This window comes from Paramormyrops kingsleyae, chromosome 18 (genome assembly GCF_048594095.1).
Source record: "Paramormyrops kingsleyae isolate MSU_618 chromosome 18, PKINGS_0.4, whole genome shotgun sequence".
NCBI lineage: Eukaryota > Metazoa > Chordata > Actinopteri > Osteoglossiformes > Mormyridae > Paramormyrops > Paramormyrops kingsleyae.
In genome coordinates this window covers 7,316,417-7,344,359 of record NC_132814.1, presented here as the reverse complement: position 1 = coordinate 7,344,359, position 27,943 = coordinate 7,316,417, and the positions used below count along the sequence as shown (strand labels likewise).

Genomic DNA, 27,943 nt, shown 5'->3' with positions numbered 1-27,943 from the left:
TGATGCGATTTAAACGGAAAGGAACACACGTAGGCATCGTCCATGAGGACAGTTTATTGAAAATGGCAATAAGGAAAAAAACAAAAAAAAAGAAACGAAAAGAAAGGTTACATCGGTTTGGGGGAAAGAAAGGTGGAAGAAGAGGTAAAACTGGCAAGATTAAGACAGAATTCAGAGGAGGCAGATGACCATTGAGCAAATAAACTGGTAGGAATGGGTGGCATAGTGGTCCTTTAAGGAGATTTAAGACGACACGGCCCTCTGTTTTGAAAATGGTCGATTTCAGGCTCAGAATCAGAAAATCGAAAATCCAGAAAAGCTGAAAAAACCCACAGCAAGTCTGGCAACCTCATAAAATAATCTCACATCAATCTCCCATATAGTTCCTTTGTGGTTCTTAGTCCCTGCCCCCATATTTATATAAACGATACAAGGTTAATGTATTGGGGCCAGAGTCTGTTCTTCAGAAGTGGTACATCCCTTTCTGCAAAGACCACAGCTCGTAGCACAAACGTTAAGGCCCCCAAGAAGCGATGGGCACTGGTTACATGCGGGACCACAGGCACGTCATGTATGGCAACAGCTCGCAAAACACATAAATCACAAAAACATTTGTACCTTTGTGTTCGAGATCCATACAACTATGCACCTAAAGTCTGAGCACAGACACGATTAAGCATCACTACCATATGTTCAGCAAGCATAGGTACTTTTAATATTTCTAATATGAAATTTTATTTGCATGTACTATAGATAGTCATTAAAATTCACTGTCACATTTGCAGCCTTGGTAAACCGCTACTATATCATGCTACTTTTGAGGCTAAACTTGTGGAAAAAATGTTTCTAACTTCGACTGTTCTTCCAGCACAGCTATCCTATATATATCCAAGTTTACCGACATATTATCACTACACAATGGAAGCAATGTGGCAGCTGCAACCACGATCTCTCACTGCATTAGTACAATGTTTTGATGCAAAAATAGCAGGTAAGCACAACCATGTAGCGATAAACATCTAATGCCAGTATGAGGGCTGAGTATAGCTAGCTACATTTACATATCGGCAAAATATTTAAGCTTGTATCCCAAGCAATAGTTTGAAACTTTTTTGGGGGGTTGTTAGTATACAATTGTTCAAAACACACTTACCACAACGATATTCTCATATTGGTCTTATTGTAAAACAGAAGTATAACCCTACAGAGAGCCTTCATCACCTCAGTTTTGCATGACAACCTTTCGCCGGTTTGGATGTGTGTGACATTTAGGGTTCAGCCTTACGATAAACTGCCCAAAGGGAGCAAGGCTGCCTCGACAGCTACAGAAGGGCCTGGCAAGTTGGGAGGCAGGAAAAGCTTCAGCTTATCAGTCACGCAAAAACTGGCAGACATTTCCTCTCTTTTAAAAGCAAAATATTAACAATGGCAATACAAAATATATGTACATAAAACACGACGGATGGCACGGGCTCAAGTAAATGCGTGGTCATTTTCATGAAGCGGTAATGCGATGGTGAGCAAAAAAAAAACAAAAACAAAAAAAACACAGGACTAAGTCGCCAAGACCGAATGTATAACATCGAACTCCCAGCTTTCAGCCTCCTCATGCCGTTTTGGGTTGCGGTGTTCGGTCACGTCAGCTGTTAAGAGGCGTTAGAGGGAGCACTAGGAGCTAACAGACAATGGTGTCTCAAACTGCCTCGCCGAAGGCCCCACCGATCAACAGGGCCAGTCCTTTATCAATGTATTCATGCTTAGTCGGGCATGGCGGACAAGTAAAGCAGAGACCATAAACAACTGGGGGAAATCGGACAAAAAAAAATAAAAGTGCTTCAAAAGAAACCAGATACAGTACGAAGGCGGGTGAAGAGATTTCTAAAGCGGTTCATGGTGTCAGACATTCACAACGACAACATTAAGATACAGCCGTGGATGGAATATTAGTGCCCTTGCTTACGTAGACAAGGACAGAGTAAGTGAAAGAACGTTTAAAAAAAAAAAAAAAAAGATCAAAAGGTACAGATTTGTTCTTGTGCCACAGAGGAGTGGAGAGTGGACCATGGTGCGAGGAAGTGGAGATGAACGATTTAGTTCTTCAGGACGCCGTCGTACACCTGGTAGACGTACTGAGAGACCTCAGGAGCTCGGCACTTCAGGGAGAGCTGGGGACAGACAAAGGGAGAGAAACGTAATGACGAGTGGCAGAGGGACTCTGTCGGATCAGTTCTTAGCTGAGCCTGCTCTGCGTTCTGCCTACAAAGTGGGAGTCAAATTCATAACCCCTCACCTGTTTTCATGGCAACGCCGTGAAAAAGAAGCAATTAAACTAATGACCATTTCATTTATTCCACATTGTACACTGATCTTGATGAGGGACTCTACGGAGATTCTTGGTTTACTTTCAGAGAAATACGAGGCGATTTGTATTCAATTCACACTTTGTCCTCACAATAACTCACCACTTCTTTAAAAAGTCATTTCTATGATATTTTTAGACTTTACAGCCATTCACAGCCCACCATTAATTAGAGAGCTGTTGAAGTTGCCATTCAGGTGAATTCAATAGCTAAAGCAGCAAGCAATCCTGAGCACAGGCTGGTCGATCACTCAGGCAGCCTTTGTCCATATGTTCTCTGTGACGTGTGAAACGTCTGCCTGCTGAAACATACAGACACAAACTCCACCACCAAACCGATACGCTGTTCACTTCAAGTTATTCTGCAAAATTTCATCCACCCCGTCAAGCCACTGTTATGCAGATACTTCGTGAAAGCTTAGCATCTTTACAAAAACATCAGGTGTCTATCCAAGTGATGATCAGCCTGAGAAATAATGACTGTTTGTACAGCACTGTAAACTCATATTTTTAAAGGAAACAATTGTGCATTTTAGGTGCTATAGGAATTCCTTGATAAAGGTAGTGATGTTCACAGCCATCTTGACTGACCACTGAAACTGCAGCTCCTTGGCATACTGACTTGCCAATGACCAATCAACACACAATTAGCAGCTCCTTGGCATACTGACCCGCCATTAGCCAATCAAGCTCCACAATGAGCAGCTCCCTGGCATACGGACTGGCCATTGGCTAATCAAACTCCACAATGAGCAACTCCTTAGCACACTGACTCTCCTGGCATTAATCCCTGGAAAACGGACAGCACAATGGAGGACTCAAAACTGCCCAGTATTCACAGAAATTGGGTTATGGAGCAATTACTGAGCAAATGACACATTAGACCAGTGTTTCCCAATCCGGTCCTCAGGGACCCACAGCTCCGTCCCAGCTCCCAATAGGGACTGAACTGGGGATTGTCCCTACGACAAATCCTAGTAGATCCACATGCAAAATCTTTGTTATAGACTGAAGAGGCCTTCATACCTTCTACCATGTCTCAAACTGTAACAGGCTCCATCTCGATTTTCTTATGATGCCATTGTCTGACATGGCATAAAAATGATCTTCGATGTGAGAGAGCTCTGACTTTCCTTCAGACGCTCAACCAAGATGGTCAGAGCAAGCGTGACAGGTATGGCAGATTGGAGTCTAGATCAGGCCCAGCCTATGGACACCAAAGGCTGTCAAAACCATCAAATATCGCAAATAGTAGATTCCTCTCAGTATGCATACAAGGTTACCCTTAGTTTTTGGTTTTTTAGATTTTACTTTTTGTTTAGATCAGCGTTTCCCAAACCCAGCCCTCAAGGACCCCCCAACAGTCCACGTGTTTGCTCCTTCTCAGCCTGTCTGGCAAGGAGCTGGGACGGAGCAAAATAATACTGCTTTGGTATACTTCAGTACGATATGCACTGTAGCGGAGCACACCACATAATACTGCTTTGGTATACCATGGTTTGGTATACTTCAGTACGATATGCACTGTAGCGGAGCACACCACATAATACTGCTTTGGTATACTTCAGTACGATATGCACTGTAGCAGAGCACACCACATACAGTAATACTGCTTTGGTATACTTCAGTATGATATGCACTGTAGCAGAGCACACCACATAATACTGCTTTGGTATACCATGGTTTGGCATTCAGTGTGACATGCACTGAAGTGGTGGTGAAGAAAGGAACAGCTCAGCAGCCACGACATCCTTTAAAAAAGATCTTGTGGATAAACAAAGTATAAAGACATCGGTGGTTAGCAGTTTTATAGTCTGACATTTATTAAACATAAGGATATACCAAATTTATACTGATTACTAACTTTTGGGCATCGGAAAATGCCTCATTAATATTTTTATGTGTATTACTAATCTGCTTAACAAATTGTGGGTGTAAATAAATGTCCGGATAGCACCGAAAAGCTGGTGTCTGGCCACATGTTTCACCGGTCATCTGAAACCCTAGTGATTATTGCACATGCGCGATGTAATATCGATATGATATCACCCAGTCTTAGCGATCACCTTTGAAAGACAGCAGCAGAAACATATTTTATTTCACTTCATAACACAACAGATGCTGACTAAGACATATGAGTTACCTCTAAATGAACTACGTCAGAAACCTGTCGAATCACCTGGAGGTGCAAGAATATGGTTGTAATTATTTTTAGGTTCTTACAAAACACTCCCTTGAAGGTTATTCTACCTTTCCAGCTCCTGTGAGCTTGGTTTTCCTTCTGGGCTTCTAGTGCGCCAGGTGGCTATGGGAGCAGAACCTAGCCTGGATAATGAAGACGCTATAAAGGGAGTCTATCTGTCATGCTGGAGACAGGTGTTCCCGGGCTCCTTCAAACGCACGACGAAGAGTAACGGCTGCTGGGCACATACAACAAATTAAGGTGTTTTTGTTCCAATCCTAAAACAAAATATGGCATTCTATTAAACATCAGAACAGCCGTGTGTACAGTTCCTGGTCCTGCCACAGGGAAAGGAGTGAGAATGAGCCACCGCGAGGACAGAAAGGGGCAGGGTGGGGCGGCAGGCTTACTGTGTAGTTGGGGTTGCCGGGCTGGATACGCAGCTCTGCCAGAATCCAGATGCCATTGGTGAGCTTCAGGGACTGGTAGAGCATGTCCTGACCCTCCACGTTCCTCTTGGCGATGGTGAAGATGTTGTTATTCTGGAGCTTTCCGGACACCGTGTCTGCAGACCCAGAAGCCCAGAGGCGTTACTCATGACAGGGTAGGAGTAGGACCAGTCTTGCTAACTTGCACCCCAAGAATAAACTTAGGGCACAATGACTCATGGTAAAAGAAAACTTGTATCCGACGATTTTAGTTGAAAAGACAGACAAACATTTGCAGCCAATGCTGAAATGAAAGGGCAGCCTATTCATAAGTATATATAGTAAGTCATACAGAATAATGTGAGATGATGGATTTGACTCAGTTACTTAACAGATGCCAGTCTCCCCCCAAACTTACAACACAGTCATGCCATGCCAGAAACACACAGTATGCATGCAACCTTCTAGACCTCTGAAGCTAGTCTGATAATGGACAAAGTTCTTCCAGACAAGGGGGATGGTTATCCAGTCTATGTTTAGAGTGTTATTAGGTTGTGCAACACCTGGATGCTCACAAACCCCTCCCAAAAGAACAGGGTCATGTGAAAAATTAGTTTGATAATACAAAAACCACATCCATTAATCAAATATACTTATGAGGAACAGTTCAAATTACAAGCACAAATGCATTTAACTAACCACACGAAGACCACAGCAATTTCACAAAAAATCATTTCCCTTCCCGCAAATATTCTGAGGGCCCCTTCATCCATCACTGTCCACCGTCAAACCATTAGCTGGCCAGAGACGGCTGCCTTCCAAGAGAACTAATCCGCGGAACTGAGAGTGACATGGAGCGAATGAGAACTGGGGAGAGGCCAAGCTTCATCCCAGGCTGCCACGTCTGAACGAGCTGGTCAGGATTTGCTGGAATCCCATCATGGGTTACTGAGCAAGAAAATACAATGAAACCACAATACTGGGATCCGCTTTCAATTAAAGGCTGGCCAAACGCTTCAACCAAGTGTACTTAAAGGAATAAACTTCACCATGTCAAGCAGGCATCAACATCCCGCGTCGGAGAACCCTAAGATTCAAGCTGATGCACATGAGCGTTGAAGTCGCCCAGATTAATTTACAGGCAAACACCGGCTCGAGCAGATAAAACGTTGTTGCTGCTACACACACGAGAAAGAGCTGATAGGGCTCCTCAGTCTCGGCACACCTCTGTCTCCTCGTCCGTTAGATGGCATGACGCCCCTCCTCTAACCCCGAGACGCTTCAGGATTCACAGGGAAATGCGCCAACTCTGGCCTGATGAATACAAATGAGAGACTGTCCATGAGTCACCCAACCGAGGGTGAACAGGCTCTGCGTTTCTCTGCATTAAAGGCATTTCACACTGGGCAATAAACTCAAACTCAAGGAAATGAAACAGAGTCAACTCAAGTGTTCTGAAATCATGGAGTTGTTTACAAGTATAAATAGTAAAAGTACTCTGATTTCTCCACAACTACTATTGCAGGTGACTCAGTACTAACACTGGCCAATTAAATGCCATGTTACTGAGTCATGGTCTTTGTGGTCTATAGATGCTCATGGGCTTTCATTCAACCGCTACTGCCCCTGAAAAACTGTCAATGACTTCTGTTCGACTTTTGAAGACAGAGACAGCACAAATTCCAATAATGAAATTGGGATCCAAGCATCCTTGGATGACATGATGTTTTCACTAAAGACCACGGGGCACCTGCAATAACGTCACGTAACTTGACTCATAGATGGGTTCAAAAAAACTGTGAGCAGAAGCTGCGTAGACAACAAAGGTACGGATATAAAACTAATAAAAGGAAACGTATGACAAAGGGTCACCACTGCCAGGTGGCAAGAAGTTAACTCAAAACCTCTAACAGTTTTTTCCAAATTAAATGCACCATTTTTGATAACAGTTTTCAACCTTTAAAACAACAGACTTGGGGACAAGAAATACAGCATCCACTGAACAATCACAGAAACGCAACTAAAACACTCCAAAGCTAATGAATTACATCGCGCATGTACACACACACACACACACACACACACACACACACACACACACACACACACACACACACAGACGCGCGTGTGTGCATGCAATCAATTAGTGGCAGGCAAATCCAAATAAAAACTGAAAGTCGTGCTCATTAAGCAGCAATTCTTCACATCTACGTGTGCGCTGTTTAAACTTCAGTCATTCTATTGATCGAACCAGCGACACCCAGTGAGAGCTGGAAGGTTAACGAGGGTCAGGGAGTTAAGTCGTCCTTTGCAGGAGAAGCGGAGGCTTATGGGACCCAACTCTCACTGCGGCTGAAGCTTGCAGTAAAAACAAAAAGCTGTCAAACAAAGCGGTCCTTGGTCCTTGGGAAAAAAACGAATACGCTCATCCCAGCAACCCCAACTAGTATTTAAGGCACCCTTGTGGGGTCTAATAGATATCAAAATATTTCACTACATTATATGGAAACAGTGCATAAACAAAATGGGAATGTGATTGGTTTTCTGCGGCATTCTTAAGTGAGAAATGGACCTAACGAAACGCAGCAGGCTGCACTGGGACCGGCAAGGTTAACGTGCCTCCTCTTTGTGTACAGATACGCCCATCATGGCAGGAGCCAGCCCAGGCGCATAATGGGGCATTCAACACATTTCCTGGTCCCTGAAGCCATACATCACTGCCTTACAGTGCACCCAGGGCCCGCACTGCAGTGAGGCTTCCATTCAGGTCCACTTTACGTTCAGAAACCCAACTCAACGGCCTCAAGCCCCAAGCAATCGCACACTGACAGCATATTAGTCAGACAGAACCCTTGAATTTATGCAGAAGGTCAGGTCTCAACTTTAAAGAGTCACTATATTATACTTCAGTATATTAATCCTTAATAAGCAGTACATAAATTCTCTATCGATCTAGAGAAATTGCATTTAAAAATGGCCCCTAGTCTGCACTTCTGTGTGCGCCTTGGAACTGGATTGGCATCCCATCCAAGGTGCCCCCCCTGCCCTGTGCCCTATCCCCCTAAATGACAGTGCATTCATTCTCTTCGTTAAAAATCAAGTTATCGGTCTTTGCCAACACTGCAGAGTCTCACTTACCTGCATTCAGGTGACAGTCCTTTATCTGATACTGCAGCTCGTTCTCATTGGGTATGTCCTTCCAGGTGGCCAAGAAGACCTGGCGTTCTGTGAGGGGGTTGGCATACAGTCATGCTGCGGTGGGGGGGGGGGCACGCTCTGAAATACTCAGTGATGGCTGAGCGTTCAGCGTTTAAGGGCTGACAAGGAGGTTTGCAGAATCCAAGCAGACATGCTTATGGAATCTCACTAGGACTGACGGGGCTATCGGATGATTTACAAATTACATGACTAATCTTCTTGAGTAGGATTTTTTTCTGAAAGTGTACCATCAATAAATCGCCCTATCATTTAAGTTTCTTTTTAAATGTTTCCATTACGTAACTCTATATGGCTCAACTAAGCAGGAGGATGAGCATTTCATAATTTAAAAATCAGTATCAAGCTAAACAAACACATTGTGTGGTGATTTGTACTGCATCCAACCCAACCTCAAGATTATGTAGATGAAAGAAATGCACTTAATCCAATAATTAATAATTTATTCCTCCCCCCAAAAAACAAATTTTTTTAAACACGCATAACTTGACGTCACTAAGCTGGCTCACTCACCCATTTTACCGTCCTCCACAAAGAATATGTTGAGTGGAATGAGACAGCTGAAGTAGAAGACATCAATGTTGTTTTTGACAGCCACCTGCCAAGCAAAAAAAAAGAGCATATCCGTCCAAGAGCCAGGCGGGCTACCTCACACGCACTCCTCACGTCACGCGTTACGCCGCCACCACGCCAACTGAGATATGCAAACTGCAGGAATTCTGGCTGCAGAGGGGAAGGGGTATCTACAGGGTACTGCATCTGAAAACCCTGGTCTTATCCCACCCCTGCAGTTTGAGACTCAAAATCTCTCAGTAACTAGCTGATCCTATACAACTATTGGTGAATTCAGACATTTCTGACAGGACATACCACCAACACAGGATCAAAGTGTGCTGGGCTGTGTGTGGATAAGTGTTCTTTGACAATATGGCCTGGGATTGGAGAGGACAGCCGGCTGATCAACAAGCAGCCAAAAAAGGAACTTCCATTGTCTCTGGCACTTTTACGGCAAATATTTCTTGATGCTAATGTTGGGTTTTTACAGAGTGTTGGAAAGCGAAAGGATCAAGGCGAGTGACTGGCTGAGGTCCGGTACGTTTGGAGTGATGTTTTCAAGACCATAGGACAGGAAGGCAGGAACCTTAAGCCAGGTTGAAAAGAAAATACCCAGAATTAAGGACCCATCACATAAGAGTTTCAAAACTGCATTCCTTGAAGACCTCTCTGAATGCCTAAAACAAGATCTTAAATTTAGGAGGAGAATGAAACCACCTCTGACTGTGGCTACGGTGTTCGGCAGAAAAGTGACGTGAGCATCAGACCTGAGGACGCATTTGGAAGCTGATGACACCCCGGAGGAGCCTCGTCAATCTGAGCCTGGGCTCGACATGACGAAGAGCTGTGATGTTTTATCAGCGGTAGGCAGAAGCCATGGCTGGCCATTTTGGGCAGTTCAGACTGTTCTCAGCACAGGGAATGCCATTAATCATCGAGGACAGCTGAATGAATAAGGGCAAACGAGTCCTTCATAGTGTGCCGGGACTCCTGAGTCATTCCATGACTGTCAACGTACATAGAACGATGTGCCTGACTCCTTTTAAGAAAATCCATAGAAAAAATAACGTTATGAATTTGATCTCCTGCCTCCTTCTAGCACCGGATCTCAGGGGTGTGAAGCTCACTTAAAGGTCACGTTCACAGCCCCAAAGACTCTGCAAGCAGAGAGCTGGTCTCAGCATGGGCCAGATCTGCCGTCTGTTGGACTCTCGTAAACAAACTCTGTAGGACTCCTGTATATTTTTACAGGTCAGCCAGATTGCCCCCAGCACCCTCCATCCAGCACCACGTGAGCCACGAGGGATGGAGGGGAGGAGCGACTGGGCATAATGGATTAGCATTTGGGGTCGCTTCGTTAGGTAGGGCAAGACCAAGGGCTGTGGTGCGCGGCTGGGTTAGCATCCGGCTAGGTCCTGGTAAATGGTCCATCACGCAATGGCAATGGTGCTCCAGGAATGTAACAACACTGCCAGGGTTTGTCAGGCACTGCGGCTTTTAGGTGAGCCTGCCAGCACCTAAGTGCTATGCGGCGAGCTGCAAGCATGGAGATTGCATGGCTAATGCTAGCTACACACCAAGCCAACGGCAAAAAACCTTGCGCCAACCAAGGCTGACAAACGATCGGCTCTCATGGACTGTGCACATTTGCGCTGGAACCAGCACGACCAGAAGTCACGGCTGAAATACAGCCCATTCAAGGTACTCAGTCTGACAGACTTGCTTCAATGCTGCTGAAGCATGATCGACAGGCTAAAACCAGTGGCAATGGGGACCGGCCGGGACCAGCCATGCCGCACACACCTGTGTGACAGCCAGTCACTGACTCGCTAAGTCACAGACAGCCTGACCGCTCCCGATGGCCAAAAATGGGCTTGGTGTGTTCCTGGCTCAAGAGGTTCACACGCAACTTTAAATACCATATACCAGTGTTTCTCAACCCAGTCCTCGAGGACCACCAGACAAGCCATGTTTTTGCTCCCTTCCAGCCAGACAGGCCATATTTCTGCTCCCTCCCAGCCAGACAAGCCATGTTTTTGCTCCCTTCCAGCCAGACAAGCCATGTTTTTGCTCCCTTCCAGCCAGACAAGCCATGTTTTTGCTCCCTTCCAGCCAGACAAGCCATGTTTTTGCTCCCTTCCAGCCAGACAAGCCATGTTTTTGCTCCCTTCCAGCCAGACAAGCCATGTTTTTGCTCCCTTCCAGCTCCCAATTCAATTCAAAACATGGCCCGCATGTGCCTGTAAATACACAGTGGGATAGTAAGTTGATTTAATACAAATCAAAGCAAGAAAATACCAGCAATGCTGAGGGCGGATATCACTTGATTTCTATACTGGGAGCTGGGAGGGAGCAAAAATATGGACTGTCTGGGGATCCCCAGCGACCGGATTGGGAAGCACTGCCATCCACAATCACAAAAATGCACCGAGCCATGTGGGCTCCCCCCAGAACCGACAGACCAGAAATCTGATGGTGTGGGGCTGACGCGGTGGTCGCGGTCGGTACACGTGAAGAGGGGCCCACCTGGAGGTTGTTGAGTGGGTCCATCTTCATGACGGGGCCGATGGTGTTGAGCGGCAGGGAGATGTCGATGCTCTGGCTGGGCATCAGCGGGGTGTGGACGGGCAGGGGTGTGGTGGGGATCATGCCAAAGCTGGGGAGACACGGGAGCCAGCTTCCAACATGGCCGCACCAAGAACCGCTAACCGCTAACGCATTCAAAATGTGGAGGCCTTGATTTCTCACAGGCAGAAAGCTGGGGGGGGGGGCTCCTGTTATGTGTTCACATTTCATTAAATGCATTAAAATCTTTTTCAGTTTTATGTTAATTGCTTGATGATTATAGGCAGCTGGTATTTTGAGTAAATAACGTAGGAGGCTTGTCTACATTCCTCTGGGTATTTGAATTTTGAAACAAAGCAGATTAATAATCAGTGTTTTTTTGAGAACTGAAAAGGGGCTTCTATTTATTAAAAAAAATATATATATATTCTCCTGTGCTTGGGGGGGTGTTCCACAAAGCGGAAATTCTCAGTTAGCTGGGATAACTTAAGAAGTCATGATTGTCCAATAAGAGTTTAAGTAAGGAGCATTCCTATTGGACGATCATGACTTCTAGCTTAAGGTAACCCAGCTAACTGAGAAATCCTGCTTCGGGGAACACCCCCCAGTCTTTAATACATTCCCCATAGCAGGGATAGGGGCAAATAAGAGAAATGTAATATCCTGCAATACAATGTGATTTATGTAGATGTTGTATGTGTTTGTGTCTCTTAAATATTGAGGTTAATTATAATTAATGATTTACTTGGTTGTTCAGTGTAGTGTTGACTTAATTATTCTGAATATGCTGAAAACTTCTATAACAACTGTCAGGGAGAAACAATGAGTATAATGAATGCATTAACTAATTAAGGAACAATGGATACGTAAGTAAATGAGATTCCAAGGACCTGAGCTGGCAACCACCAACCTAAATCTTTATTAAATAAGCAACTGAAAAACAATCTGATACTCAGGTTACAGGGCCAGTATTGACACAATACCACCCCCCCCCCTCCCATGCGCTCCCTCCCTCACCTGTTCTTGTTAAACTGAATGGCGAAGTCGGTCATGTGCTGCAGGGCCTTGTCCGTGAAGGTCATGTCCATGTACATGTGGCCCTGCCTGCGCGAGAAGGTCCCCGCGATCTCCAAGCCTTTGGCCTTCACCGCCGGCAGCCACACCTGCGGCACATGCGGCTCAGCATGATCGAAATGTCCGCGCGCGTACACACCTACAAGGCCACTCCCCCAACCCGCTCAGCCAATGACATTAACTTAACTCAGTTACTTAACCACGCCCCCAAAATAAAAACACCTGCTACAGAAACACTTGCCAAGCCCTGGTTCCATCTAGGGAGGACGTCTCAAGGCGTATCCCCACATGGACAAGGGCAGCAGCCATAAGAGCTCACAGAGGCACGTGTGCTTATCACCTGTGCTGGGAACCATTATTTCCACTGTGAGCTGAATACCACCACTTCCCCAAAACACTGACCCCAACATTCCTGATGCTGCCCAGACTATGCAAGATCTTACTAACTTGCCTCCCAAGAACAAACTTGGGGTGCAATGAATTATGGGACTGATCCTCGATATTTGCGGTGGGGCAAGAAAGACATCCGGGGATTTTTACTGTCCTCTGTACTTCTGTTCTTGAGTATTAGAACTGGTCTTCAGCAAGGAAGATGACATAAAACTGGGACACGAGAACACAAGCATGCATATTGAGAAACGTCCCTTCTCATTACTTAGTGAGATGTATTCACCGTCACTAAGAGCCGACCACAGGCCTTGACTGTGACCACAGATGACACACTTACTGTTTTGGGGGCCACGTAGCCCCCAGTGGTGATGGCCATACCCGTGGAGAGCTCGAACAGGTCATTGAGTCCGCTGCTGAGCGTGGCTGGGGTGGGCGAGGGTGCAAACGTGTTGGGCACCGAGGACGGAATGAAGTTCTGTCCCACCTGAGGCACAGAACACACACACACACACACACACACACACACACACACACACACACACAGCATGAGACCATCCTGCACAAAAAGCCAGAAAACAGATGGCTTTGGATTCATTTTAACCTCTTAATATTTCAGTACATTCCATTCCGAACTACACATCTCAATATTCAGATTCTCAGAAGGACGATTTTGCCCCCAAGACCACCCAAGATTATTAGTCCATCTGAAAGTTTGTATGATTACAAGCAATAACAGTAACCAAATATCTTCCAGCTATTTCCTGACAACAGAAATATTTTCATGTTACTTCCGTTGTAGGTTTTGGTGCCGGATTAGTGGTACAAAAGTATGGAATCTGGGCATTTAATCTTCAAGACACACGGAACACATCTATTCAAGAAAAAAGGTTTATGTGCAACTTACAGCTGGGCTTCCGCCAACACCTCCTCCCAGATCTCCCCCGAGCTGCAAAGGAGAGGGGAAATCCAGGATTCACATCCATACATACACGAAGACAGAAGATAAACAGGGGAGTGAAGGCAAAACAGAAAAGACCCCCCATCACAACCCCCCATCACAGTCCCTGAGAGTAGAGGTCGACCGAACGACAGACCAGAAAAAAAATGAAAAAAAAAAAACACAAATTGAACCATGAAATGCCAAACAGACAGCACCAAACGTGCTAAAATTGTCATTGTTTTCTTACTACCTTTAAAATGCTGCATGCCCTTAATTAATATTTAGCGTCAAATTATTGATTTTGTATGTTATTAATGTTAAGTAAATATTTAAGGTTAACCAGCTGTGTTACTGATGTTTTTGTACCTGCTATGCAGCTCACTAAAGAGCCACATCTAACCGAGAGAACCCTTTATGGAAGCAGCTGGAAAACCAACTTTAGTGGAAATGGAGGGAGGCCAGACGGACGCGGCGGGACCAAGAGGACGCAGCTGGAGAAGCCCCCCCTCGAAGGTCTGTGTCCCAGGCGGGGCCAGCGATATTAATGGATCACAGTCAATGACTCACGGGACACCAGGTGTTCAGCCAGAAGGAACCTCAAAGGGACTGATTAAGGAGACCTTTCATATTGAGGGTGAGATTTTATGGCAAATTAATCCAAAAGTTAACAGCGTTTAGGTGGCTTTAAATTAAATTAACTCAAGGCTATAACCATTCAAAAGACGCATGACATGAGTTCATTGAGAACATTTCCCCCCAGAACATGCCACAGTTCTTTTAAACCATCTGACGTAGAGCTAAGGCAGGAAAGTGACTTCAGAAGCATCAGACGCTGGTTATAGATTGCTGCTCTTTTGATGAGAAGAAATTCATACTTTCACATCCCACTGTCTGACATACTGGAGGGTAAATGACGGCGATGGAAACAGACCGACCCTCTGCAAGGCAATTTAAAACCAGCCAAGTAAACCGACCACATTGTGGGGACGTGAACGGCTGGTCCCGGATGTAGCAAAACTCATTCATTATACTTTCAATCACAGTTGCCAGGCAGAGCAGGTCATGTGAAACGCCGCAGACCCGGACGGGGCAGCCGGGCTAAGCGGTCAGTCTCGGTGCAGCCTGATTTCTTTCAGCCTGCTACTCCAGAGCAACTGGACACCTCCTCAGCTGTTAAGTGCTTTTTATTAAAAACGGTTTGACAACTTTATTCTACAAATTATTCACAGGAAGTCCTGCGGCCCGCAGATTAATCCATCGCTTCCCCTTGACACATTAACTGCAGCAGTGATTTATTTAACCAGATGCCGCGATTTCCTTGAAAGAAAACGAAAACCTGTCAGAATAATGGGCGCAGCTCTAGTGGATTATTCAGTGCAGTGTCTGCCGTGACCTCAACACGGACACGCGTGTGGACAGGGTACAACCGTACTGGCCGGGGGAGTCGAAGGCGGCCTCTCAGAATACATGCTTTTTGAAGAACAATATGCAAACCTTATCCAGAGCCTTAACCGCTACAAAATGCCGGTGGGGGGGGGGGGGGGGGGGGTTGGGGGGTCTCTACATCCACAAAGACTCTGTTTTCCATACTTTTGACATCAGAAGTCGCCATCAGATACAAATTCACTGCATCTGTAACAAGTCCAATAACTGCTCTGCTCACCCAGATCCTCCCACACAAAGGCCCCCTTTCCCTTTTCCTGCAGGCTAGATGTTTCTACACTCCACCAAAAACCAGGAGCACAGACTCTGCCCTGAAGCAAGAAGACAGCAAAATGCTTCAATTGCTCCCGCATCACAGAGAACGCTTTCATCAGAAACTAACACAGGCCCTGTCTGAGCGCTAATACGTCTATATTATCGCACAGTACATTTCTCCTGCCACTTTTATTTTTTAAAGGACGTTTCAAGAACGCAGAATTCTTCTTTTATCTAGAACACACAGAGTCCTTTCAGAAAGACGATAAATGTTTAATTTTTTTCATTATTCTAAAGGTTTTCATAAAGGCTGAAGGAGAGTGAGCATAGGTGAGGCGGGGCGGGCTGGGCGGGGCGCTGAGGGAGTGCAATAGGTTCTTCTCATTGTTATGCTCGGCTCCGTGTCCCTGTGGGTGTGCCGATGACGCGAGACTGAAAGACAGTGCCTGCAGGAACGAGCCCCCCCCCCACCCCCCCCTCCATGAACATGCATGACCCTCTCATAACCCTGAAAATGACCGTCATAGTCACTCAGCTGTTTTACTGATGGGCTGTCAGCATTCCGATGTCTAAAAAAAAAATAGCCGAGCATGTGGTTTTAATAAATATTTTGCACACTGATGTGGCAGAGACGCCCGTCCCCTATGCTGGGACAAAGATCATTCAGCGCGAGCTTGAACCCCTCCCTCCGCAGCCCACAAAGGCACTCGCTGCTTTGTAAACCTCAGCAGGAGGCTCCCCTCGTCCCGAACGCTGAGCCGGAAGGGCTGAAAGACTCCAGGATAAGCCCATGTAGTGCCCTTCCTGCCCCACGGTGGCCCTGATTGGAAGTGCCAGGTCATATTAGGTACTGGAATCAGCCGTTCACCTTCCAGGCAGGATGTGAGGCAAACCCGAAGACGAGGAATGACATCAAGGCAGCCACTGGCTTCCCCTTCCCCTTGAGGGCACTTTCGGATACAGCAATTTTGTATTCTGTCGCTCGTTCAATTTTTAGGATAAAAAAATAAATAAATATAGGGGGCTCAATTGTTTATCACCCCCCCCAACATAAAACTGGCCTGGAATCGGCTACAGGAAGGACGCCGACTTTAGCTACGCTTGGATCTGTGGATCAAATGACACCCATGCATCACAAGCAGCTTCACCCTGATGTACATGCAGAGAAAGATCAGTCTGCCACAGTGGCTACAGTTCGCAGGAAATGCGTCGCTGCATGTTCTTCGTATGCGATCGCATTTATGACACCACACCGGCCCTGCTTCAATGCGGCTTAACCTTCACTTCCTGCATGCAGCACGCTTCGCTGTCTTTCCACTCTCTGTCAAACGGATCTCAGCTGATGTTCGGCAGTTTCAATCACTTTCGAGCGAGCATTCCTCCATCCACTACAAAGCTGCTTTTTCATAGAAGTGAATAATCACGGGATAGATGATCGGAAAACCAGACCAGAGTGATGCTTTCAAGCGTCTGACACGTCGTTAGCCACAGAGCCAATCCGTTTAAGGGAGAACCTACAGGGTTCATAGCAAAGCTCAGCATAAGAGCAGCTCCTGACAATAAACGGGCGTCAATCGAAGGCCCCCCCTAAGCTTCTTGCGTCAGACGGACAGCGAGGCTGAGTTATGGGGGAAGGCACCTGAAGGGACCTGCAGCTGAGGGTGTGTGGAACCAGCTGGACAGCCAAATTACCTATGAGGCCAAACATTTACTGCTGACAATACAGCCCTTTCTATGAAATCTGAACCTCAAAATTAACTCAACTTCAGATATTAAATACTGATGTATTCTATTCAAAAGGTGTTAAATTCTGAGGGTTTGAAGTTAAGATAAATGAGCATACACAAAAATAGAGAAATATATTTTTAGCTTATCTGAAACAAACAAGAAAAATATGCACTATAGTTAACTCAAAACCTTTGTAATTGAATGATCTCGGCACGATTTCAGTTGGTGTGTTTATTTCAAAGAAGTTTTGTTACTAGGCTGGCCGGATGCAGGGCAGAGAATAGCCCTGAACAGACATGAAAGAGCAGCCATTTCTCTGGCCGTAGGAACTGTTAATAATTTTTACATACAGCGTTGTTGAAAGATGAGCCAAGCCATATAAGACAAGAATTTTAATGAAGTGCAAATTAAGATATAACTGAAGCACGTGGGACTCAGCAGCTGAAAGACCATGTCTGTAATGGTCATTGAAAGCACCCTGTCACTCACGTTTGCTATCATGGTAATACGGTTCCCTCTGGCAGAGGTGGAAAGTTCAGGTCCAGAAACTACAAATCCATACCAAGGTTTTGTTTCAACCAACCAGTTTAGTATGGAGAGTCACAGTCACAGAGTAGAGTACTTAACAGGTTGGTTGAAACAAAACCTTGGTCTGGATTTGGACTTTCGGGACCTGTATTATCCACTTGTGCCCTTTGGTTACCTGTACTGAGTGAGACAAGCGCATCAAAAAAACAGAAACGCTGAGCGGAGAAGCATATATGAGAGCCAGCACACACTTTCTGAGGTAGCAAACTCACTGATCCATGCTCTGAAAAGCTAAGGATTACCCTTACAGCTCGAAGACGTGCCGTACTACACCAACACCAGCAGCAGGTCTATTCCTTTGCTACATATCATCAATCTCTACGGGCCAGTACCCGCCACCTCCTCCACCCCCCAGTACCAGTCAAACCCCCTTTCATGGCACATATGATCTGGCTAAACAAACATGGCTCCCACCTCCTCTGTAGATGTGTTTATACCAGAGATCTCCAACTCCGGTCCTGGAGAGCTCCTGCTCTCCAGTAGGTTTTCTATCCATCCTGGCTTCTGATGAGTCACAGCTGTTCTCAGGTAAATATCAGGAAGTGCTGTGGCTCATCAGAAGCCAAGTGGGACAGAAAACCTACTGGACAGCAGCTCTCCCGGACCGGAGTCGGAGACCCCTGGATTACACCATCTGACTGGTACGGCTGGAACGCACACTTACTCTTCAAATACAACTGAGCTGAAAAGTCAGCTTGGTTTAACAGACACGGCTCAGCCCATGGCTACAGACAGCCCAAATTAATGATATTTGATAAATATGGAAAAGTAAACAGTGCATGCGCTTAATTTACATCTATTTAGCTCACAGAGTTCCATGAACACTGGGATAATCCTGGTTCCGTGATCATGCAAACACACCACCGTTTTAAAAGGTCCATGTAGACTAAACAAAACACTTCCCCAAGTTAAAAAAAAAAAAAACAGTCAGGGTCTGTGGGGCGTGAGCTTACCAGGCTGTCCAGACCTCCGCCCAACAGGTCGACGGCCCCCATCTGCATGGAGGACACCTGGGGCACATTGACAGGAGGTCCCAGGTCCAGGTTGAGCAGATCACCAAGGAGGTCCCCTTGGGAGGGGATGACCTGCGGCTGGTCCATAGGGGCCACCGGGCCGGCGCTGATGGGGCTCTCGCCTGTGTCGATGCTGACAGAGCACAGGGCCAAAACCATACATGAGCTGCTTCCTGTACAGTCATTCCCCAAGCCTGCGTTTCCCAATCCAGCCCTTGGGGACCCATAGACAGTCCACCGGGAGCTGGCTGGGAGCAAAAACATGGACTGTTTGTGGGTCCCCAAGAATTGGACTGGGAAACACCCCCCTACAAGACAATATACAAGAACAGTTTTTAGAAACAGCGATGTAATTACACGCTTGAAAAACAGGACTTCCCCCAAGAGGCCAATGCTGGACAAACAAGGATGCAAATGGAAAAACAACAAACTCCACTGACTGGGGTTAATTATTTAAACAGTACCAAAAACGAGACTCACTAATAGAATAGGTTTCTTTGTGGCCTATTAGATTTCAAGACTGGCAAACAGCCACATCCACAAAATGCTGTGGCCGTGAAAGAGCTAATAAATAAAGATCAATAAAATTATCAAACAACTGCAAAGACTCCTCGCATCTTGTGTGAATGACGACGAAATTGTGTTTGAAGGCGTTAACCAGGGTCCCCTTTGCAAAGTGATCTCGCACCTACCCTACACGCTTACATGCTAACCAAACAGGAAACGTGTCATAAGCCGGTTGCCCTGGAAACCAGCCGCTCTCCTGGAGCAGCCAGCCTGCGACGTGGGCCGTACCTGCCGTGCTGGATGGGCAGGTGCTTGCGGTGGATGCCGTGGCTGCCCTCCACGAAGGCGTTGGGGGGCTTGTGGTAGACAGAGGCCAGCGAGCCAATGTGGCAGATGAGCTCGTCCAGCAGAGTGGGCTCAATCAGGTCAGTTTCCTCGGAGATGAGGGGCTTCTCTGACAGGACCACCTCCTTGGCAGTCACGGGGTCAGTGGACAGAAGGCGCCAGTAGATGTAACCCCTGTCACGCAGGTCTGGGTTGTCAGAGTCCTACATGAAGAAATGGAACATAAAATACCTTAATCTTAAACCCATAACGCTTCCATAAACCCAGTCGTAGCTAGTCAGCGTTAGCCCTGCCCAGCGACTGACATTTTGTTTCATTACATACATAAACATGCAATATCTTGGTATATAACTCCTTAAGTGACACTGAAAAGACATTCCGGCACAGCCTATAATTCAACACGTGAGCTCCGCCCACACAAGCTTTGCTGTGACTCTGCTGCTGTTCGGGAGCACGGAATTAGACTCCGCACTTTTTGTTTAATTCCCTAGAAGATTATCCTACTCTACCAGCTCCAAATCATAACAGGGGTAGAAATAATAGATATAGGTGTTTCGGGTTATATAGTGAAGGAGGATGACTACCCCAAACCTTACCGCTGACTTCGGTTAGCCACCAACGCTAACATGGCGAAATAGAGCACAATGTGAAACACTCATGACAGCCTAATAACGACATGGGCCACGACCTGTAAGGGGTCACAGGATATCGAGCTAGAGCCTCCGCTCGCCGGCCTCACCTGGGTCGCTAGGCTGAGCACCTGCTGCACCAGCTCCTGCGTCTCCGACGGCTTCTTCAGGAACAGCTTGACGATGGCTGTCAGCAGAGTGAGCTGGACCTGCCATGTGACGACGGGGGACGCACTCAGACACATCGTACGTGGCAAACCGCTGCCAAGGCAGCTACGGGCAAAACCTTAGCCTTCGCTGACTGGCGGTATGCAGAGGAGGGCAGTTCAGGTCCAGAAAGTGAAAATGCAGACCAACATTTTCTTACAACCAACCAGCTGTGTATAATGAGGCATAGTCTCTACAGAACAACGTATAACCATCCATATTATATTCATCACCATCATTGTCACTCATCCATGTTTCAGTTATTCAGTACTCAACAGGTTGGGTGAAACAAAATCTTGGTCCGGATTTTTACTCTCTGGACCTGAAATGTCCACTTCTGGCGGTATGGCATACTGGATTCTTCAGTGATTTTTAAAAAAATAAATAGGCCTGGGCTTACATTCACACACTGGTCTGATGTACGTTTACACTGTTCTTTAGTTGATGCTTTTAAGCAAATGAATTCCACCCTGTTTTATCAAGCTACCAGAGGTGGGTATTTCAGGTCCAGAAAGTACAAATCCAGACTAAGATTTTGTTCCAACCTACTAGTCGAGTTCTCTGTGACTGTTACTCCTTATACTTAACTGGTTGGTTGGATCAAAATCATGGTCAGGATTTTTGTCGGGAAATGTCCACCTCCCCAAATCACAGAAGAAACGACCAGGCTCAAGCAAGGAAACTACACCAGGTGAAAGCCACCATTTTCCACCAGACACCTGGTTGGTTTAACCATGGATGGCTTTAGGCCTACCTGAGTGCTCTCGTCGTGGAAGCCCTCCAGGAAGCTCTCCAGCAGCTCGTCGGCGTTGTCGATTCGTTCGGCGTACTCGCCCACGATCCAGATCATGGCGGCACGGGCATCCGGCTCATCCAGGGAGTCCAGGTTCTCGCATAACGTGGCAATAATGCTCTCATACCTAAAGAGGAATTTTCAATGTTCTTTATCAGCCCTGAGCTAATGCCCAAACACAGGCTGGCTTTACCCACGAGTAATCAACGGTAGTTGGACACCACTCAGCTCGGATGGGGAGGGGGACTTACTTGTTGGGGTATTTGCGGAAGATGTCCCTGATGACCACAATAGCCTCCTGCACCACGTAGTTGACCTTGGTCTGGATGAGGTCCAGCAGGGTGCTCACACAGCGCTCGGCCGATTGCTGTCAGCCGGGAGACAGACACCGCGTTGCCACAAGTCCCCAACAAAAGGAGAGTGTTAAAATGAATCCAGAGATCCATCTCAGACTCCCTTCTTCTTGAAGCGACAGGAAATTACAAGCCGCAATTGTACAGAGACGCCGTTCCGGCCGGGAAGCCTGGCCTTAGAGTCTATTAAATCCATATTTTTAATTTGCATTTTAATATTTTATTCTTGCGGTGGCAGCTTTCATATGCATCTTGAGAGCAGGGAGAGATGGCAGCTAAGCTGAGAGGGGGTGGGTGATGGGCGGGGGTCCGTCCGCCAGGCACTCACCTCCACCTTGATGGCGCAGCGCCCGATGGCCCGGACTGCCTTGCGGACAAAGTCCACGTCCACTTCAGTGGCATACTCCTTCAGCTCGGCGAGGACCTGCAAGCCCCAAGCTTAAACCTCACCACAGATCCAACCCGTAGCCACCCCTTACCAGTGTCAATATCATCTTTAATACCCTGCCTCCCAATTAAAAACCATTTACGAGGTATTATCTGCAGTCAAACGTCACCCGTGTGGTGCATGAATAACGCTGCATTATACAACTCGGTAGACATCTGTGCGGTTCCAGTGCCACTGTGGGGATCTGAACCAGCTTCACGCCGGCCGATCATAGATCCAGCCCGCTCAAGATATTACCCTTTACTCCCACCTCCACCTCATTGGTGCTGATCTTCCGTGTCACCCGATAAATGTCAGTTATGAAATTCAACGACGCGACCTTTCAAAATATTTGCACGGGCAAGTGCTGCCACTCTCTGCGTAACGACCAGGAGCAGGTGCCGCGGCGATAAACACGAGGCGGTCCGCCCAGCCGCTCCCCTGGCATGCCCTGCTCTCGCCTGACGGCACTCGGCGCTTTGACAGCTGCGGTTTTCACTCGGGGGGGGGGGGGGGGGGCGGTGGTGGTTGGGGGGCACCTGCCTAGGTCTGTCTGCCCGGCCTGCCGAGATGGGCAGCACCTATCCCATCGGGTACGCAGGTACCAAGCATCTCACAGCGTTTCGGTCTCAGAAGCAGCCATCGCTTTAGGTAAAACCAATCACCCACATTAGCCTGCATGCAACAATAACCCTCCATCACCTGTGTCTGCGTGGGCATCTTCTACCCACCTGGTATCCATAACAACTTCAAGTTGAAATAAAACACTGAAAATGCTAGTGCTAATTTAGCGGAAAACATTTCATGATCTGTGTAAACGTAGTAGGAATGGTCTCTACCGTCAACCCGACTTGATTCTTCTGAGAAAGTCTACAAGTTATTGACGCCAAGCAAAAAAAACACCCAACAAACTGAGTGCGATCGGGCTGATGGTTCCTTAGGGGGGTAAGAAGCGGTGCTAGCGGCCAGGACGCGGAACGCCGTCGGTACCTGGGCGATGTTGGCCTGAGAGGCCAGGCGAATCATGATGTCCAGCTTCTCCAGTTTCACATAAATAGGGTCGTTGTACTTGACGAAAAACACCTTTATCTCCTGCTTCAGAATCTCAGGCCTGTTACAATAAAACGGAGGGGAAATTCAGAGAGTCATTCGGGACACATCAGTTATCTTTAGCTAAGGTCAGTCATCAGTTTGGGGTGCTTCCAAGGGCAAAGGTCAGCGAAGGTTAGGGGAACCCCTCACTGTTAGTCTATTTGCAATGTTAATAGTTCTCCATGGAGAGCAAGAGGAGAGAAAAGAAGAAATGAAAAACAAGAACCTAAAATGGGTAAAATTTCCAGTTGCTGCCATTTATTTGCAAATTAATTTGTTAGTTGCCATTTACTTAAACCAGGCAGTGACTGAGTGCATGAAACACAGCATCCTGTTTTTAAGCCTCGTTCCCAACCTCTCTAGAAGATAGGAAGCCTTCTCAGGTTCCAATACTGTCATCTAGTGGCAGAATATGAACATGAATCAATTTTTAGTGCCACCTTTTTACTTGTATGGACCGGACCCACACTGACTTACTAAAACAAAAGGCACAACAGGAAAAAAACGTTCTTCATTTCGCACATGTTGAGATGCCATGACCACACAGCCGAAGAGGAGCATGGAGATACTCACCTTTTCTGCACAATAAGGTTGATGTTCCTCAGGGCCACGTACTGAACCTCGGGCTCCCCGGACAGCAGGGTGACCAGCGGGGGGGACAGCTTCTTCAGCAGGGTGTTGTAGTAGTCGGAGTCCTTGGGCAGAAGCTCAAGGAACTTCATGAGCACCTTCACCGCCGACAGCACCACGGCAGAGTTGGCGTGTGACAGCCGGGGGGTGACGCGTTCACAGATGCTGGGGGGGGGGGGCACCGACACGAGTCAGACACGGCTAGACTTACACGCTCCACGGCCTATTCTCCAGCATTACTGGTATCGCTAAGGTATCGGCCTGCAACCTAAGGATGCTTCTCTCTTAAATAAAGAATAACGTTCCAGTAGCCAGCCTCAAGTTAATATCCAGCTATGCACCCCTAACACATCTGCATACACAGAACTTAATATTAGAGGGAGGACAGCAGGAAGTGGCAAAAGACAGCTCTAAAATAAACAAGGGAAAAGAGGGAGAGCAGAAAAACACTGCAAAATCCCAGCTAAACATAATCCATTAATCCACTGTCCCAGGTGAATCTTCTCCTATCCTGTGTGCAAACAGGTCACCTTTCATCATAATCATATTTCCATGGTCAAATAATAACATCCGAATGTTAAAAGAAAAACAATATCTAGATTCACCCTGCATGGGACAGTATAGAAAATGGATGGATGGATGATGATGGAAGGATGGACGAATGGATAGAAGAAAAATTATTTCAAAGAATGTACCAGGAGGACAGTGTTTGTCAGGGACATGGCGTGATGGTACAGACGTACCTCTGGGCTTCACGCTCGTCCTTGGGGTTGTAGTTGGACAGACAGTCCAGGATGAAGATCTGGCCCCACTCGGTGCACTCGTTCAGGGCCGTCAGCAGCTTGTTGATGTTCTGCGGGTTCAGATCCAGCAGGTTGCTGTTGGGGTGGGACTCGCTGATCTCGGACAGGGCCGCCACTGCGTTGGCCACGACCTGCAGGGACGACAGAGGGTCCTTTTCAGCCGCCCATCTCTTACTGGGGCGACGCAGGCAGACCGGATGTGGGAAACTTGCAGAAGTGGGGCAAAGGGAAGCGGCGCACCATGGGATTGGAGTCGGCGATGAGGTCTCGCAGGGAGTCCAGGAAGCCCTGGTCCTCCACCATCTGGGCGTTAATGTCGTGCAGCTTGGCCACGCACACGGCCGCCGTCTTCCTCACGTAGGGGTCCTCGTCCTTCAGGCATTTGCGCAGCGGCTCGCAGAGGTACTCCGTGATCTTGTCCACGCGGATGCAGCCCATGGTCCGAACGGCAAGAGCGCGGATCAGGGGGTTGGGGTCTTCACAGTCCTGCGAAAGGAGACGATCCAGAGATACCCCCCCACCACCCGTCAGTAAGGCTGCAGCCTGGTTATACTTTACTTTCTGCGAGGAGCCCCTCTTACATAATGCATTTCATTGTTTTCACTGGGCTTTGCCATTTGCATATTTGCATGTTTAAACTGCATACATGCATTCATATTCTATACTCACTACCATTGACATGTACAGCCATGAATACTTGCCATTTCAATCACTGTTCCATATAATGTGGTTATTTGAAATACTTCTACTTATCCGCTATGTTTTTTTTGATCTATTTCATCCTGTTTTCCATTTTATTTGTTTCATCTTACAGTCTTTTACACTTCAGCTCTGCATACTATGGTATGTTGTCTAATTTATGTTTGCTGTAACAAAGGAATTTCCCATTTGTGCTAAATAAAGTACATCCATCTATCTCTTACCCATCCATCCTTCTACGTCAAAACGGAAATTAAAAAGTGACAAATTAAAGAGGAGTCAGCCTATAAATTAAGAACAAAAAAATAAAAGGATCTGTCAGTTTACAAACCTTATCTATCAATTTATAGGAAAATATAAATAGCTTACTATTAAGACCAAAAGCTATATGCTGCGCATCATCTAACATATTAAAAAAAAAAAAACCTTTTACATATTTCTAAAAATAAAAAAAATTTAAATGAGGCTAGCTCAATTTGCAAAAGGAAACACCCAACGGTGCAGCTCAAGCGAGTGACTGACTGCTGCTGATTTACAAAACGCCGGTCGCCCGCGGCGACGAGCCACACCCACCTTCACAAAGCTGTTCACCGCCATGATGGCCATGTCAGGCTGGCTCTTGGCGTAGTTCATCAGATACAGATACACCAGCTTCTTTAGCTCCAGGTTGTCTGTCTGCATGCAGTTGACCACATCGGGGAACAGAGAGCTGCAGGAAAGATCCATCAGATAGTTAGGATTTACACTCATAATAACAAACAGCGAATCCACGTCCTGATACCAGGGATCTAGCCTGAGCAGCAGGCTGTCTTAAGGTTGCAGTAGAAGGCAATGAAGTGGTCTGAAGGGTCGAGGGTTTGACTCCTAGAAGAGGAACTGTGTTTTTCTCATGGGGTTTAAACAATGTGATGAAATGACTGGGGCGTGAACAAACTACATAACTTGTGAGTAGGAAACCCTGATCCTGCAGTGCCTGTATCCAGGAAGTTTTCCATCCTACCTGATGAGTTACTATCTGCCTGAGATCAGGTGTATTACATCAGAGAGCAGGTAGGATGGAAAACCTGCTGGATACCGACACTCCAGAATCAGGGCTGCCTATCCCTGGCTTAACCAGTATCTTCAGCAGCATTAAACAATTACAGCAGGATTATAATCAATGATAAAAAAGACATTATTTTAGGATGATACTTTTTAATAAAATTACAGATTCTTTTTTACATATTCACTAAACACCTCAATGCCAAATTTTTATAGCCACACACTTATCAAATTACTGCGAGGCTGAACATCTGATTACATTTCATAGGCCGTCTCAAGTTAAGGCTACCAACCTGACATCTTTCCCCACTGTCATGGCAGCAATGACCTTCTTCACTGCCTCCTTCCTTTTCTCTTTCTTCTCATTGTTCAGCTCGGCCTTGAGCTCAAAGATCTCCCCTAAAATAAAGAGCAACCAAAAACTGAATCAGCACAAACAATCTAAATAAGGGCTTGCACTCAGTGGACTGAGACACTTGCAGCATAAAACTGTTGCTTATAAAACATAACTTGATCTGCATGATTAATTACAGTACACATTACTGAAAACCAATTGCAGCCCGACTGACATTATAGTGACTCACCTTTTTTGTTTGTGGTAAAGTATTTTGAATCGGTCATTTTGGCTAATCTTCAAATAGCAGAGCTGAGAAATCAAGAATACAATATTCATTCATAAAGCACTCCATGACAAGGACTACATGCTTGGAAGGTACCTCAACACAAAACTAGTTCTATGCAAGGATCACGCTGATTGAGCCTTGCAAAATTTCCTTAAAAAATCTACTGCTATCAAATCACAGTAAAAAAAAAAAATCACTGCAATTTTAGTTTTACTGCTTTTAACGAACACAGAGCAAAAAAGCACTAACGTTTCCAGCTTCTTCCCAAAAATCTGATGTTCTAAAGCATACCTGTTGCACTTGTATATAAATATTATTAGCTAGATGCAAACGTGGTTCAAAGCATCCCGTGTCAGGTCGTTCGAATGTGTTACTAGGGGAGATCTGTGATAAGCTAGCGTTTGTAATTTCGATGTACATCGCGGCCTGTGTGTAGAAAACAACACATGAGGCATTACAAGAAATTTACTTTCATTGTCTTGTACCAGTAACATATAATGTGTCACGAACACTCTGCAGCGGTCTCCGCACAGCTACGTAAATCCCTCCTTCGGAGCGCTAGCAAGCCGGCTAGCGGGACTTACGGAAGGCTAATGATAACGATACGAGGTGGGATTTTTTTTCAGGAAAAAAATGTCCAATGCGCGTGTCATCCAAGTAACCGTAAAATTATAAAATGATAACAATTCACATCATTTAAAGTGTCAACTCGGTTTTAATTATGTAAGGTTTTCAGACACGTTATTGGGTGTGACCCTTAACAGTAGCGGGTAAATGGCTATCTAGCCTACTAGGAAAGACGCTGGAAAAAGAGGACACGGTATTCATAAAACGAACTATACAAATATAAATATTCTATATATAAAACGAAAGACCACGTATATGTGATAAAGACAGGAACTTACATAGACGCAATTCAAGGTATTGAAATTGAAAATGAGAATTTGCCTCCCTGGACTGCAGCGGTGGAGTACGAAGATGATGGAGCGCTCCCGGAAAAACACAAGCGACGGGGTAGGAAGAAGCAGCGACGCAACACCGGAAATGGATTATCAAGA

The 27,943-nt window shown here is 46.2% G+C and overlaps 1 protein-coding gene across 1 annotated transcript; it reads right to left on the bottom strand.

Moving 5' to 3' along the window:
• Positions 1-39: 39 nt before the first annotated feature.
• On the bottom strand, positions 40-27,941 carry ap2b1 (adaptor related protein complex 2 subunit beta 1). Its single transcript, XM_023819444.2, has 22 exons — positions 27,791-27,941; positions 26,847-26,908; positions 26,556-26,661; positions 25,795-25,930; positions 24,763-25,008; positions 24,463-24,653; positions 23,663-23,884; positions 22,988-23,108; positions 21,899-21,994; positions 21,469-21,584; positions 21,179-21,344; positions 20,328-20,426; positions 19,532-19,791; positions 18,677-18,869; positions 13,674-13,715; positions 13,107-13,253; positions 12,323-12,468; positions 11,267-11,396; positions 8,699-8,783; positions 8,108-8,194; positions 4,952-5,106; positions 40-2,165 (listed from the first exon to the last, which is right to left on the bottom strand). Exons 2-22 carry the CDS (start codon positions 26,881-26,883, stop codon positions 2,091-2,093), a joined length of 2,856 nt encoding a protein of 951 aa, XP_023675212.1. The 5' UTR covers positions 26,884-26,908; positions 27,791-27,941; the 3' UTR covers positions 40-2,090.
• Positions 27,942-27,943: the final 2 nt, after the last annotated feature.

Coding starts and splice junctions, on each gene's coding strand:
- ap2b1 (XM_023819444.2), bottom strand. CDS start 26,883: ATGACCGATTCAAAATACTTTACCACAAACAAAAAAG. Junction 24,654..24,762: donor TCGCCGACTCCAATCCCATG/GTGCGCCGCTTC, acceptor TCGTCCCTGCAG/GTCGTGGCCAACGCAGTGGC. Junction 21,585..21,898: donor GCTGCGCCATCAAGGTGGAG/GTGAGTGCCTGG, acceptor CCCGGCTGACAG/CAATCGGCCGAGCGCTGTGT.